We start from the raw sequence: 12,519 nt of genomic DNA, 5'->3' as shown, positions 1-12,519 counted from the left end.
GGTCGGAAGTTATTTATGACTCAACCTAATTTTTGTCAAATTGAAAAATACACATAAAGGTAAGAACACTTAATAAAGTGTTTCATATTATAAAAAAGGGAATTTCGAGCTCTCACAAAGTTCTTTCGATATCGTTTTTTTTTCGAAGCGTTTGGGTCGATGTTACGCGCGAAATTTGCCCCTTATATGGACGGCACTCAATGAAGGATGCAGGAAAGAAGAGTTATGGGAGAATCAAATTTTTCAGAGATTTATAAAGAGTCTGAAGTACACAGAAAAATAAAAAAGTAAGACAACAAGAAATTTAATGGGAATATGCAGTAAAAATAACGACAGAAAGTTTGTCAACTTCTTCTTCTTCGAAATAAATGTGTAAACAAAAGCACAAGAAACACTCATCAGCGCAACATTTCCCGAAAACGTGTGATTTGTCCTACTCAAGCGGTTTACCTCCAAAATGATACTCATCATTCAGAACAGAACCAGAAGAAAAAGAAGAAAGAAGCCTGGAAAAAAAAGAATAGAGATCCTGAGAAATTCATCGGCGTCAAGCGATTGTCCGGACCAAGCCCTCATAAAACGTTCAACGCCAACAATATTAGTAGTGCGTCTCGTGAGGTTGACTACACTTTTAACTCACGATATTGAGTGATTAAGTGCAAATTGCGACATAATGGAATCATATGCGGCAAACTTAAAAAAGATACTGAAAGAATCACGAGAAAAAGAAGAGGTTTTAGGAAGTTTTCCAGAAATATCTCATGCGCCACTACCTTTACCTTATCCCCTGCTGAGCGACAGATGAGACTTCGTTAACTACACACAGAGGTTTTATATACTTTTCTTACTTAACTGGTCAGGATCCTAAAATCGGATATCGTTAAGATGTATTCTGGGTGCATATTAGGCGTAGACTCTAGGATAAGGGATATAGGGCCGACTCGACACTGCTACGCTAACACCCGGAATATTTCCTGGAGTGGCATGTCTCAATCTCGAAATTAGAAACAACGTTAATCCACTGAACTGTGCAAGGATTTATTAGTACGGAGGTGGAACTTTTGTGAAAGAATGCACGTTTCTGAGGTTATGCTTATGTAATAAACAGTAAATTACAGTAGCACTAGATAGGAATTGAATTATGCATTACAGTAGCGATCGTGAGCCGTGCGTTAAATTCATGCGTTACGAAATTTACGTAGTAGGGATACCTGTGGACAAATATAGAGTTCAGGGTGTAGATTACGAACATGAGCGTCGTCAAGTTTGATTTTTTTGTTGTCCTGAAAAAATGGCGTGGGCATGGTGTTTGTTTGTACGAGGTGAAAGCGTTCCACCTTTGCACACGCTCCGATTCCCAGAGCAGCCTATTCGGTTCGTTCCCACGTATCTCGTAAGAACAAATCTCGTTTCCCACGCCGTTTTTTTTAGACGATTAAGTGGAATTGAGCTGGAACACACTCGTACTTGTAGTCCATACTCTAAACTCTATATTTACTCGGAGCGATCCAAGTTTCATGACACGCTGCCATTGCGATAGGACAAACGAGTACTTCCCTTATAGTCGGATTTTCGCAATTTCCTTCGTTCAATCCTCGAACGAGAGCTTTAGATTAATGGTTGAAGTCGAGACGATCACAACTGCCTGGATGTATTCTGAGTATAGAGACTTCCTTAACAATCGTTATATATACGAATTACGTCGAATTTAACTAGACACATTTCGCGGCTAGACAGACAGGTGAATTTTGAATGTAACTGCTAAAACACAGACAGCAGACAATTTTTAACATTTCTAAATTACTATTCTACAATTTTTACAACCAAGAAGTAATGTTCCCTAAATCAGATGTCGATAACAAGTATTACTAGTAACCACTGTAAGTAAGCACTGGGAGCGGTTATGTGATTTTTGTTCTACAGTACTTTCAGTCATTTTAAAGGAATTTTCAAAGAAGACAGAGAGACGTGGACTTACACGTAAAGTCGTGCTGAAACGTGCGCAGTGAGAGTGCAAAATAATCAGAGAATACTTTTCAAATACGCTTCTGTTTTGGGAACAAAAGCCATTTAAAAGTGGATATTCCTGGATAGCTGTGCTCTCTTGCTGCTGTCATGAAGTAGATAATTGTAATTCGTTTAGATATCCATAAAGCATGGATGGATCCAACAAAAAAATTCATCGAAATGTCTCCATTTTGTCATCATTTTAAAACTTCCAGAATATAGTAATCAGCTAACCAGAGCCAACTACCACCTCGCACATTATTTACGGAACATGTCAGCAACATGTAGAAACTTCCCAAATGATTTGATTAGCATTAAAGGCATCACCCCACGAATCTGAGGTGGTACGGATTTCAGGTGGAGTATTCGTATACGGGATGGGAGATTACGGAGGGAGGGGTGATTCCGTCCATTTCTTCCTAATTGTCGTAAAAAACGTCCCGGAAGATACGGCTTCATTCGTTTTGGCGCACCATTTTGTACAAGAGGTTCGATTGGAGCGCGCCAGTCTTGTGCGGCGCCGCATCTTCCGGGCAGTTTTTTACGGTAATTAGCAAGAAATGGACGGAAACACCCCCTCTCCATAGTCTCCCATCCCGTATACGAATACTCCACCAGAAATCTGCACCTCAGATTCGTGGTATGCTGCCTTTAAATTTGGTGCCCATTCTGCTCCGGCAATCCACGAGTTCCGAAGCTCAGCACCACATACCAGTGCTTTTAATTCCCTGCATGAATCAGAATATGTGAGAAAACTGCCTGAAGTCAGAAAAACACATAGGAGATTGAACGAAACAAGAAAACAAAGAATGAAGTCGTTGAAAGTCGACATGAAAATTGAAAATTAAGCCAATTAATTTGGTTAATACATAGGGACCATTTGAAATCTATCACTGGATACATAGGAGGGTGTAAGAACTGACTGCGAAAAGATTGAAGTCTATAGTTTCTTTTCTCATCATCCAATATTATACAAACTACAAAACTAATTTTCCAAGTACAAAACTATTCACAACGCCTATGAATGTTCATAAAAATACAAAGAACGCGGTATAGAATTCTTCTCAGAAGAAGAGTTGTGTCTATTTAAACACATTCTGCACAGATTTGTATAGATTTTATTTTCTTGAAATGTGCCGTCTGATTTGATGTCGTTAAAGGCATCACCCCACGAATGTGAGGTGGTACGGAGTTCAGGAGGAGTATTCTTATACGGGATAGTAGATTATGGGAAAGAGGGTGATTCCGTTCATTTCTTCCTAATTGCCTAATTGCCGTAAAAAAACGGCCCGGAAGATGAGGCGCCGCACAGGACTGGCGCGCTCCAATCGAACTCCTTGTAGAAAATAATGCGCCGGGACGCTCGAAGCCGTATCTTCCGGGCCGTTTCTTACGGCAATTAGGAAGAAATGAACAGAATCACCCTCCTCCCCACAATCTACGACCCCGTATACGAATACACCTCCGGAACTCCGTACCACTCCAGATTCGTGGGGTGATGCCTTTAATTGCTGTTGCGATATGTGCTGTTACAGAAGCAAGAATTGGAAAACTACGTAGTGTTGTTACAGAAAAAGGTCCATGAGCATTGTGTGATCCTCTGGAACCTGACCGTTCTTTTGCGATCCCACTACTTTCTCTTATTATTATTTTTTTTTTCGCTTCCTTTTCTTCATATTCCTATTCTGGGACAGCAGCTTAGTGAAAAAAAAACTGTGAAATTAGAACATCATGTCAGTTCCAACAAGCACGAAAATACGTCTGCACACAAATTCTATTTTAGTAATAATCTACTTCTATTGTTTTCGTAGTTTTATTTATACCTGATTGATATGTTTCATATAAAGTTATCTGTTGCAATTAGTACCAAATGGTTACTAGAAGAAGGGAAATCCCATGTCTCCATGGTGTGGACCTGCTGGAATTATTTGTATTTACATTATATAGTGTTAACTTCTTGGAAGCAAATAAAACTAGTAATTACCATTGTTGTAAAGTCCAGCAGTAGCTGACTTGTTCAATCAATGAATCCTTGTGGTTCCTCAATAAGCTAGCTGGAAACCATCGTTTGATACAACTTACAGTACCTGGTTCTTTTCTTTTTGACGTCTTGACTCATTCGAAAAGCTTACGACACTCATCAAATACGAAACAAACTAAATTTTTCTAGGCTCATGTTGCCTGGATTGGTAGCTTTTGTTTAAAAGAACTGGATGTTCCTTCTCCTCAGAAATGCCTGTAATGTAATGTCAAAATCAACCTGTTGCCACCGGTTGCAGTCGAAGTGGGCGGTGGCGAAGTGGGATTTTCTCCATAGTCTGAATGCCATAAGAGAGGACCCCACTGCAACCGAATTGAACCGAATGTCTGGTAGTTTTGGTCCGACTGTGCATTTCGTTGTACACAGATTCTTGCAGCAAGTTCCAAGGAATTAAAAACTTGCACTTATGTTCAAATAACGAACAACGGAGATCTTCAGCAAAAATGACAGGCATTTTGCCAAAGTAAATTTCTGCAGAAAAAAAGACTCGTCGAAATTAATGCCTTCTTTGTTGTATCCTGGACCCGCCGCACCCGCTTCTTTAGGTATCTGGCGCCGGTGGACTCGTCGCACCCGCTTCTATAGGTATTTGGCGCCGGTGGACCCGTGGCACCCCCTTCTATAGGTATCTGGCGCCGGTGGACTCGTCGCACCCGCTTCTATAGGTATCTGTTTGGTTTTTGGGGGCCCTAGGTATGGTGGGGTGTTGGTTTTATAGTATCTGGCGGCGGTGGACTCGTCGCACCCGCTTCTATAGGTATCTGGCGCCGGTGGACCCGCCGCACCCGCATCTATAGGTGTCTGTTGAAGTTGGACCCGTCGAACCCCCTTCTATAGGTGTCTGGCGCCGTTGGATCCGTCGCGCGGAATCACCGGACACGTTACACTTGTCGTACTTCTGTCACGTTCACATAAGTATGGTACGAGATCACTCGTAAATATTAGTACGGTTTTCGTCCACTATCTATTTTTGTTCACCAAACCTAACAAACTAAAGGAAAGGCTTTTTTTGCCCTGGAAATTCGTGCCCTTCACGTTTAGTGTGAATTCCCTTCTGTTTTTTTTTTTCAGCGAAGAAAAACGATGGATCTCTAGACCATAGATCATCTCCACTTTGGAAACAACCAGAAGAAACATGAGACGAACTTACAAAGAATCTCTTTTACAGGTGAAGTGTTACGAATAAGGAATATGTGGATGACTCATGCAACATTAGGAGAAACTTTTAGATAATTTATAATCATGACAAACACCTGCTGTAGTTGATCCCACAAGCATTGTTATTTCACCTGCTTATCAGCACATGCAACTTGTATTCATTAAGATGTTAGCAGGAAAACAAGCTTAGCGACATGTGACGCGACAGTGCCAACTTTTTAGCTGGATTTTTGGGAGATCTTTCGAATTCGTTAGAAAGTAACGGTTTTTCCAACTAAAACATGATTTAAAACAACAATACAGTGACTTTCCATCTTAATTTCAGATTATTTCTTAATTTGTTGAATTCGTTAACGCAGTCTTCTTCTATATCGTGCAAAGAACGTGCTTGAAGCAGTGCAGCACTTTTATAACTTTTGCTACAGAGACAGTTGTTATAGTCACGTCAAACTGACCCGTAACTCGACGAAATTGGATAAGTAGCACGGTGGAGCTGGCAGCTGCAACCGGAGTGAGCGCCCAACTCATCACTGCACCTCGATTGCAGCAACCGAGGGTCTCGCCCCGACAGCGTCACATTGAGGGCAGTCGGGCTTCTGGTTGTTCTGACCTGACTGCACTTGTGCCAGACAATAATCCGAATAAATTCTAGATGTTTTTTTTCTCATTATGATATTTCAGGTGTTTCCATCAATTAAATCAGAGAGTTGTTAAACTTGCACAACTCCCATCCGCCAGAGAGCGGTTCTTTCCAAGACTTCTACTTTCCCGAGAAAATAAGATCATTGTCTTGGACAGTGAAGGCCAAACAGAAGTGATATCAACATCCAAACTGAGTTGGAAACACCACCTGGAATCGAGCTGGGACCATCACAAACTGCAGCAAGGACTGGTGCTAGCAAGGGTCTCCGTTTCGAGCGCAACCGCTTGCGTATCTGCATCGCACTTCATGCCGTTTTGACCTGGTTATACATGAAGACAAATCTACAAAACTAACGCATTCATATACTCAAAACGTGCAAAAGGTAATCCATATCTGAAAGCAACAGGTTGATCACAGGATCATTTTCTTACGCTTCAACGAATTCATGTATTTCAAGGAAACACGTGTGCACAAAACATTTTAGAATGACTGACAACTGCAGAAAATGTCGATATTACCGGAAAACACTATCGAGGCAAGTGCTCGGACTTGTCGGTACTTGGCCTACAAACGCCTATGCGTGCGTTGCTCCTAGTCTGCCTGCAAACCGTGCACTAGTATCATTTCAATAACTAGTTTTCAATTCTGATAAAAGTGAGGTGCATGAAATATATTCTCCAAGGACTGAGCAGATCCTGTGCAGAACACTGAGCAATGTTCACTGGCAGCTGTGTATTCTCGACACCCTGCAGACCTGCCGAACACTAATGACGCAACATTTTTTGGGACTCTCAATCGGTAATTTTCGTAAACAACAAGACTGTCCATACGTATTGTTCCCACCAAAATGGCTTATGTAATAATGCAACTGGACTGCAAAGGTTGTAAAGCAATTGTGACACTTATAAAAGTGGCTGTGGATCTCCGCCAAATCAAAAGTTTCCCATAACAGACTAATGTTGTGGAAACAACAGCATCATTATTCTCTATATCTCTACAATTGAACAGACATCTACCACATGTTACTCTTGTCCCGATTGTTCTTCTGTACACAACAAACATAATTTTTTGTTGGGATTAAATATCAACAAAAACAACGATTCACTTCTGCGTTGAGAGCTTGCACCCGGGTATAACAATTCACTTCTGTTCAGCCATTTTTTCGCTTTCCGAAATCTTGCGAAGGAGCTCGGTTCTCTTGGCGTGTTGTCGCTCTTCCCTTCTCTTACGAGCCTCCTTATTCTTGTCTCTTCGGGCCTGAGCCTGATCGCTAAAAACGAAACTCGGAAAAGAAAATAGGAATCATCCAGGAAATCGGAACCGAAGAAAGGATACTACTCACGCAAGTTGCTTAGCACGTTTGTTCTCGCTCTTCTTTCGGAAAATGTACTCCATCAAATGCTTCTTGTTCTTGAAGTTGTTACCCTTGGCACGAAGGTAGAGCTCGTGGTAGAGGGTTCTGTCGATCTTCTTCGACTCACGGTATCGCTTCAACAAGTTGCGGAGCACACGCATGCGTCTCATCCAAAGAACTTTCTCGGGCATACGAGCGTTCTTAGTACCATGTCTCTTACCATAACCAGAGTGTCGTCCCTTAAACACAGTCAGTATCAGTTGAGTAAACGAAAAATGTCAAAAACGTCTGAAAGAGCGAGTCATCACGAACAGAAACGTACCTTTCGGCGAGCCTCCTCGTACAAACGAGCACGGTAGCGGGAGTGCACGACTTCGGGCTTACGGATGATGAGCCCATCTTTTATCAAACGTCGAATGTTCTGCCTCGAGTTGGCATTCGAGATTTCGCTAACCTCATTAGGATCGAGCCAAATCTTGTTCTTGCCGCATTTCATAACAGAAGCGGCAAGACGCTTCTGGAGACGCAGATTACTGAAGAAACCAGGCATAAAAGACATGACCGTAATAAATACAATGGTTATCCAAAAGAAATAGCTCTAGTACAATGGAAAATAAAAACCACTGATTTGGAACCCATCCATCAAAGGCAGTCGTTAGGAATAAACGTAGCCCCAAAAAAGATTCTATATTTTACACGTCTTACTATACTCAGAGTGGTCATTTATTCACTTTTGAAACAACTCGGCAAGTATTCTTAATCACTAGTTAGTCAATGTGAAGTTCAATGGTAAAAAGAACAAGGGTTCATATTTCCGAAAGAAAAAAACTAAGTGGGTCTTTCAAGGCAAGATATTTTAACATTGAAAATCTTTGAGTTCATTTGAATATGCCTGAAAGTAACAAGAAAACAACGCCAGAATGTGTTTCGTGCAACACTGAAACTTAATTTCTAAAGGATAAACCATACAAAAATCTATTATATCAATGTTCATCGCAAACGAGAATTGATCATGACTATTCAATCCCCTTGATGTCAACCCCACTTCTATTCCGGACAAGCACTGTATCCTTGGTTGATTAACGGATACTTCCAGATATATAAAAACAGACATTAAGGACAATAGTTTCACGAGTTTGCAATGATTATATACGGAATTCAAGGCATCGAACTTATTCCACTGGAAAAGCATCGGAGTTTTCCAACTCCCAACTTATATTTATGTATATAATATTATGTAGTAGATATTCCACGCGCTTCATTAGATTTAATGCTCAGTTTCATATATAACGATAAATAGGGATACTTCTATGAAAACATTACTCACACATTTAAGTACATACACGTATTTTCTCAAACAGCTAAAACCAAGAGGAAAGAAACTCGGAAAAATACGCAACAATCATTCTAAAGAAAATTTGGACCCGGTGCTTCATAAGATCTAAAAAAAGAAATTGTAGATGAAACGACTGCCTTTGGGATAGGCAGACTATCGATTGACTTGTGGTCAAGAATCATGCAAACGAATTCCCTCGGGAAATAAGTTGGGAAGTGGAAAATCAAAGAAACAACAATCCATAATAAACGAAACGAAATCAATTCACAAAACCACAAGAATTCAATCAAAAATAAAAGATCAAAGAAAATAAAAGAAATAAATTTAGTCAACAACAGAAATTGTGGAACTCACCTCATTTTGCGTCCGTTTTCCCTTGTAAAATTCGGGAAGGAATGAGCAGGCCTAAAATTTTCGGCCGACTAATGTGGCTGCAGACGTTAGATGCGCAGGTAGGCACCCGCCGCCGCTACCGTATCGCGGGCGGCTCCAACTTCAAAGCTTTGCGGCGTTCTGATCTGCATTGTTTCATTGATGGACTGCATTGTTGGGGGGTGGTCTTTCCACCATTATGTGTGGCATTTCCGGTTCCCCATGAATGATTTCTGCACGGGACTCGTATCTGTCTGCTTTTCTGCCCAGACTTCCTTGCAGAGGCAGTGTGTGATAGTGTGGTGCTGAGGTCCTATCCTTGATAGCCCAACTCCCTATTTGGGAGATCCAGAAGTTCGTGCGCAGATTTGCGCATGCATCTGATTTTCGAGTTTATCATCGTAGCGTCGAAGTGCTGAAGGATACCCTGCGTCGTGGATCGCAGTGATTTGGTAGCTGGTCTCACTGGGTGGCAATGTTGACCTCGTGTGCATCCGAGTTCATGCGAGGCGATCTACTTTTGTGAGGGAATACCGTTTTCATTTTCAAAGTAACATAGAATGTAATTTACACTACGAGTGAAGCGAGTAGTACGAGATGAGGGTTGCGATTGTTCACGAGAAGAGTCATAGGTATAATAGGCAGCGCTTCGCCAGAAACACTGGGCAAAAATTATCATGTTCTCAGGATAAAGGTAGTTTATGTGGGGGAAAATTGTAGTTGGTGGGAGGGTGGAGGGCACGCAACCGCACTCTTATTCCTGGAAGCCCCACCTTCTTTTTTCTTCTTAGTACCTTTAACCTACATGTCATAGATCCTCTAAGACTAATGTAAGACTAATGCATAGGTTTCAGGGCCCGACTGACTTAGTTATTCACTTCCAGAAATAGGAATGAATGCCTACCCCCACATCTACACCTTTTCCAGTTTAATCTATCAGAAGACGTATTTGGATGAATTCGCAGCGATTCAGTACTCATACTATGCGTGATGCCTTATTGATCCTTCAAGGAGCAGTTCGTTCTCCTCCGCTTTATCATTTTGCAAGAAATAGAATGATAAAAAGTGATTTATGAAAGTAGAGTTGCTCGTCAAGGCCGCGTCTGCTACGTCGCTCCTTTCCGACAGAATACCTTGGTAGTCTTGCATAGTTTGACAGATTTTTCGATCACAGATCCTCTTTTAGTACCTCATCACCAATCCTTTCAAACATTTATTTCAGGTCCTCTTTCTACTGCGGCAAATGGTTAGCAAGCTGTCTATTCCGCTATCTGCGAAGATTTGTAGAAGAATATGCAGCGAGAAGATTAGTTCCATTGTTCATAATGCTTTCAAGTGCATAGGAACCAACTCGAAGAACGAACCCTGAGGTAATTATTCTATAATGCACTGCCAGCGGAACCTCTTCAAAATGTTTCTGCCGGTGGTTGTTACACTCGTCTGCTGCCACAGTGATTGTTCTCAATGGCGAAAACGTTACAGTAAGAAACGACGTAGCTCCTTGCCTGCCACATTTTCAAAACGATCCTACAGTTCGCGCTGAAGTCTCCAGAAGCGTGCATACGCCTTTAGGAGTTGTGTGGTCGGTCAACTCACCATGCCAAACGCCGTACGAACTCTCCCCTCTTAAAGGCATCTCACCGCGAATCTGACGTGGTGAGGGAATCTGTGGAGAAAGCTAGAGATAGTGTTGTAGATTGCAGGACACGGGGTAGTTCCGCTCATCTCTACGTAATCGTCGTGAAAAACGAGGTGGGAACCGCTTTGGTTTCAACGAGGTGCGCTAGAACTCTGCTCTATGTACACGTTTCGGTCCCCTCAGCAGCCTGTTCATTGGTTTCACTCTGATGGACTGGTGAGAAGACATCACTGATCTTCGGCCACTCGCACTTGGAGGCGGCGCGCGCACAACGGTTGCACGTTGCAACTGAAATCCTCGTGAAGGCGGCGTGTTCCACTCCGTTTTTTTTTTTACGACGTTTAGGGAGAGACGAACGGAACCACTGCGGATCCCGCAATCCGCGACACTATCTCTCTAACTTCTTCTGCGGATCCCTTACCACGTCAGATTCGTAGTACGCCGCCTTTAAACAGCTGTACGGGAAATGCGTTTTTCTTGGCTGCAAAAACTGTATGTTTAGTGCTTCTTCGTAGCTGTGAGATGCACATCAAAAATGTCAGTGTTGTGATGGAAATTATTCGTTGGATTCATCGATGTCGAGGCGGATACGGAATGGTTTCGACTGAGGTTGCGTCCTATTTCAATACTTCCCAGTAACAGCGTGGGGATTTCGTGTTGGGACCTTTTGCGTACAGCATTGTTTGTTCGATATTAAAATGAGTTATGAGGAGTTACACGAGCCAGCCCGTTTGTGTATTTCATCTATTGCCCTTCACTTAATGTATAGCACTATGTATGAAGCATTTTTCAGCCCTTTACAACGACTGCAGATTTCCCTTTAAATTTTGCTCCACATACATAAAGTGTAGTTTGGGGAGGGACGATTCAGTTGCGCTCTTCTGAAAAAAAAATAACTTAAGCAGCCGGAGTCCTAAGATCTAAACATTAGTCTTAGAGGATTCATAACTAAAGTTACTAAGAGAGAAGAAAGTAGGATAGAGCCTCCAGAAACGAGAGCGCGACGCTTACGCCTACGCGAAAGCTGTGTGCCAACCCAGACCATGAGGTCCATTGGTGATACGAAACCAGTTGTTTATAGGGTCGCTCGGCAGTTTCATTTTCACAGCAACCCAAGAAGGATTTGTATGGTCCGTATCTATGAGGAAGCATCCACGTGGGTAGGACCTCAAGGACTCTCTCCCCCTTCCTGATCCAAAAGAAAAGGTTCGAGGTTTTATTTCAAAGAATCGTAGGACACCGTCTCGAAAACTTCCTGCTGCTTTTGGAGTTGTTGATGCCACCATGCTGGGAATGGCCGAGAAAGGAGTTTGATATAAATCTCATGTCATTGAAGGGTGATAATTAAATGCTTCAGGCGGATTCCATGTTCTGTTGTCCCTGAACCTGGGCATTTTTTGTATAAAACTGAATTGAAGTGCATTTCTCAGAGTTTGTTCGGTGGGACCTTTATTACAGTTTTCGATCAAATTGGTCCAAATAGGAAATAGAAAATCATTTTCAGGCCTCTGAAGTATGTAGACGCAAGTGTCGAAACGTCAAGCCGTAAAGCATGACAAAAGTTTCACAAAATAACGTGTAAGGTACAGTATGTTTCAGTTCGTTCCAGAACGCGTCAATTCCCAGTTTAGTTGCGTCCTCTGCATGAAATGGTGCGGATTTTCAAAACCTCACACTCATCACAACAATGTGTATTGCCGTAGCCGTTCCGTCTTCTCTGCTTCATCTCCGTCAGATTAGTTGGTGAGGAAATATTTGTACAACAAATCAGTTAAAAAGCGGAAGTGTAGAAGTCTTAGAAGGATGTCTGGATGCTGTACTTCGCAGTGATGTGGATTCACACCGTCGTTGTCTTATTAACTTGTTCTGCTTGAACAGGTGGAGCCGGGTGTCAATGTCTTCACGCTAGGATTATTGTCCTGTGGGTACGAAGAGGTTTGCACTCACGTGACAGCACAATTGTGAATGA

At 42.0% G+C, this 12,519-nt stretch overlaps 1 protein-coding gene across 2 annotated transcripts; it reads right to left on the bottom strand.

Moving 5' to 3' along the window:
- Nucleotides 1–6,989: 6,989 nt before the first annotated feature.
- Nucleotides 6,990–9,071, bottom strand: RB195_026050 (uncharacterized protein; the record flags this gene model as incomplete). Of its 2 annotated transcripts, XM_064214427.1 has the most annotated exons (5): nt 6,990–7,119; nt 7,192–7,442; nt 7,526–7,736; nt 8,894–8,944; nt 9,013–9,071. In XM_064214427.1, 5 exons carry the CDS (start codon nt 9,069–9,071, stop codon nt 6,990–6,992), a joined length of 702 nt encoding a protein of 233 aa, XP_064070308.1. The 2 variants fall into 2 exon arrangements, with proteins under 2 accessions (XP_064070308.1, XP_013300887.1); XM_013445433.2 differs by lacking the exons at nt 8,894–8,944; nt 9,013–9,071 and having other exon boundaries at nt 7,526–7,753.
- Nucleotides 9,072–12,519: the final 3,448 nt, after the last annotated feature.

This window comes from Necator americanus, chromosome X (assembly GCF_031761385.1).
Source record: "Necator americanus strain Aroian chromosome X, whole genome shotgun sequence".
NCBI lineage: Eukaryota > Metazoa > Nematoda > Chromadorea > Rhabditida > Ancylostomatidae > Necator > Necator americanus.
The sequence above is the reverse complement of the archived record's forward strand: the minus strand, read 5'-3'. Positions and strand labels throughout refer to the sequence as shown.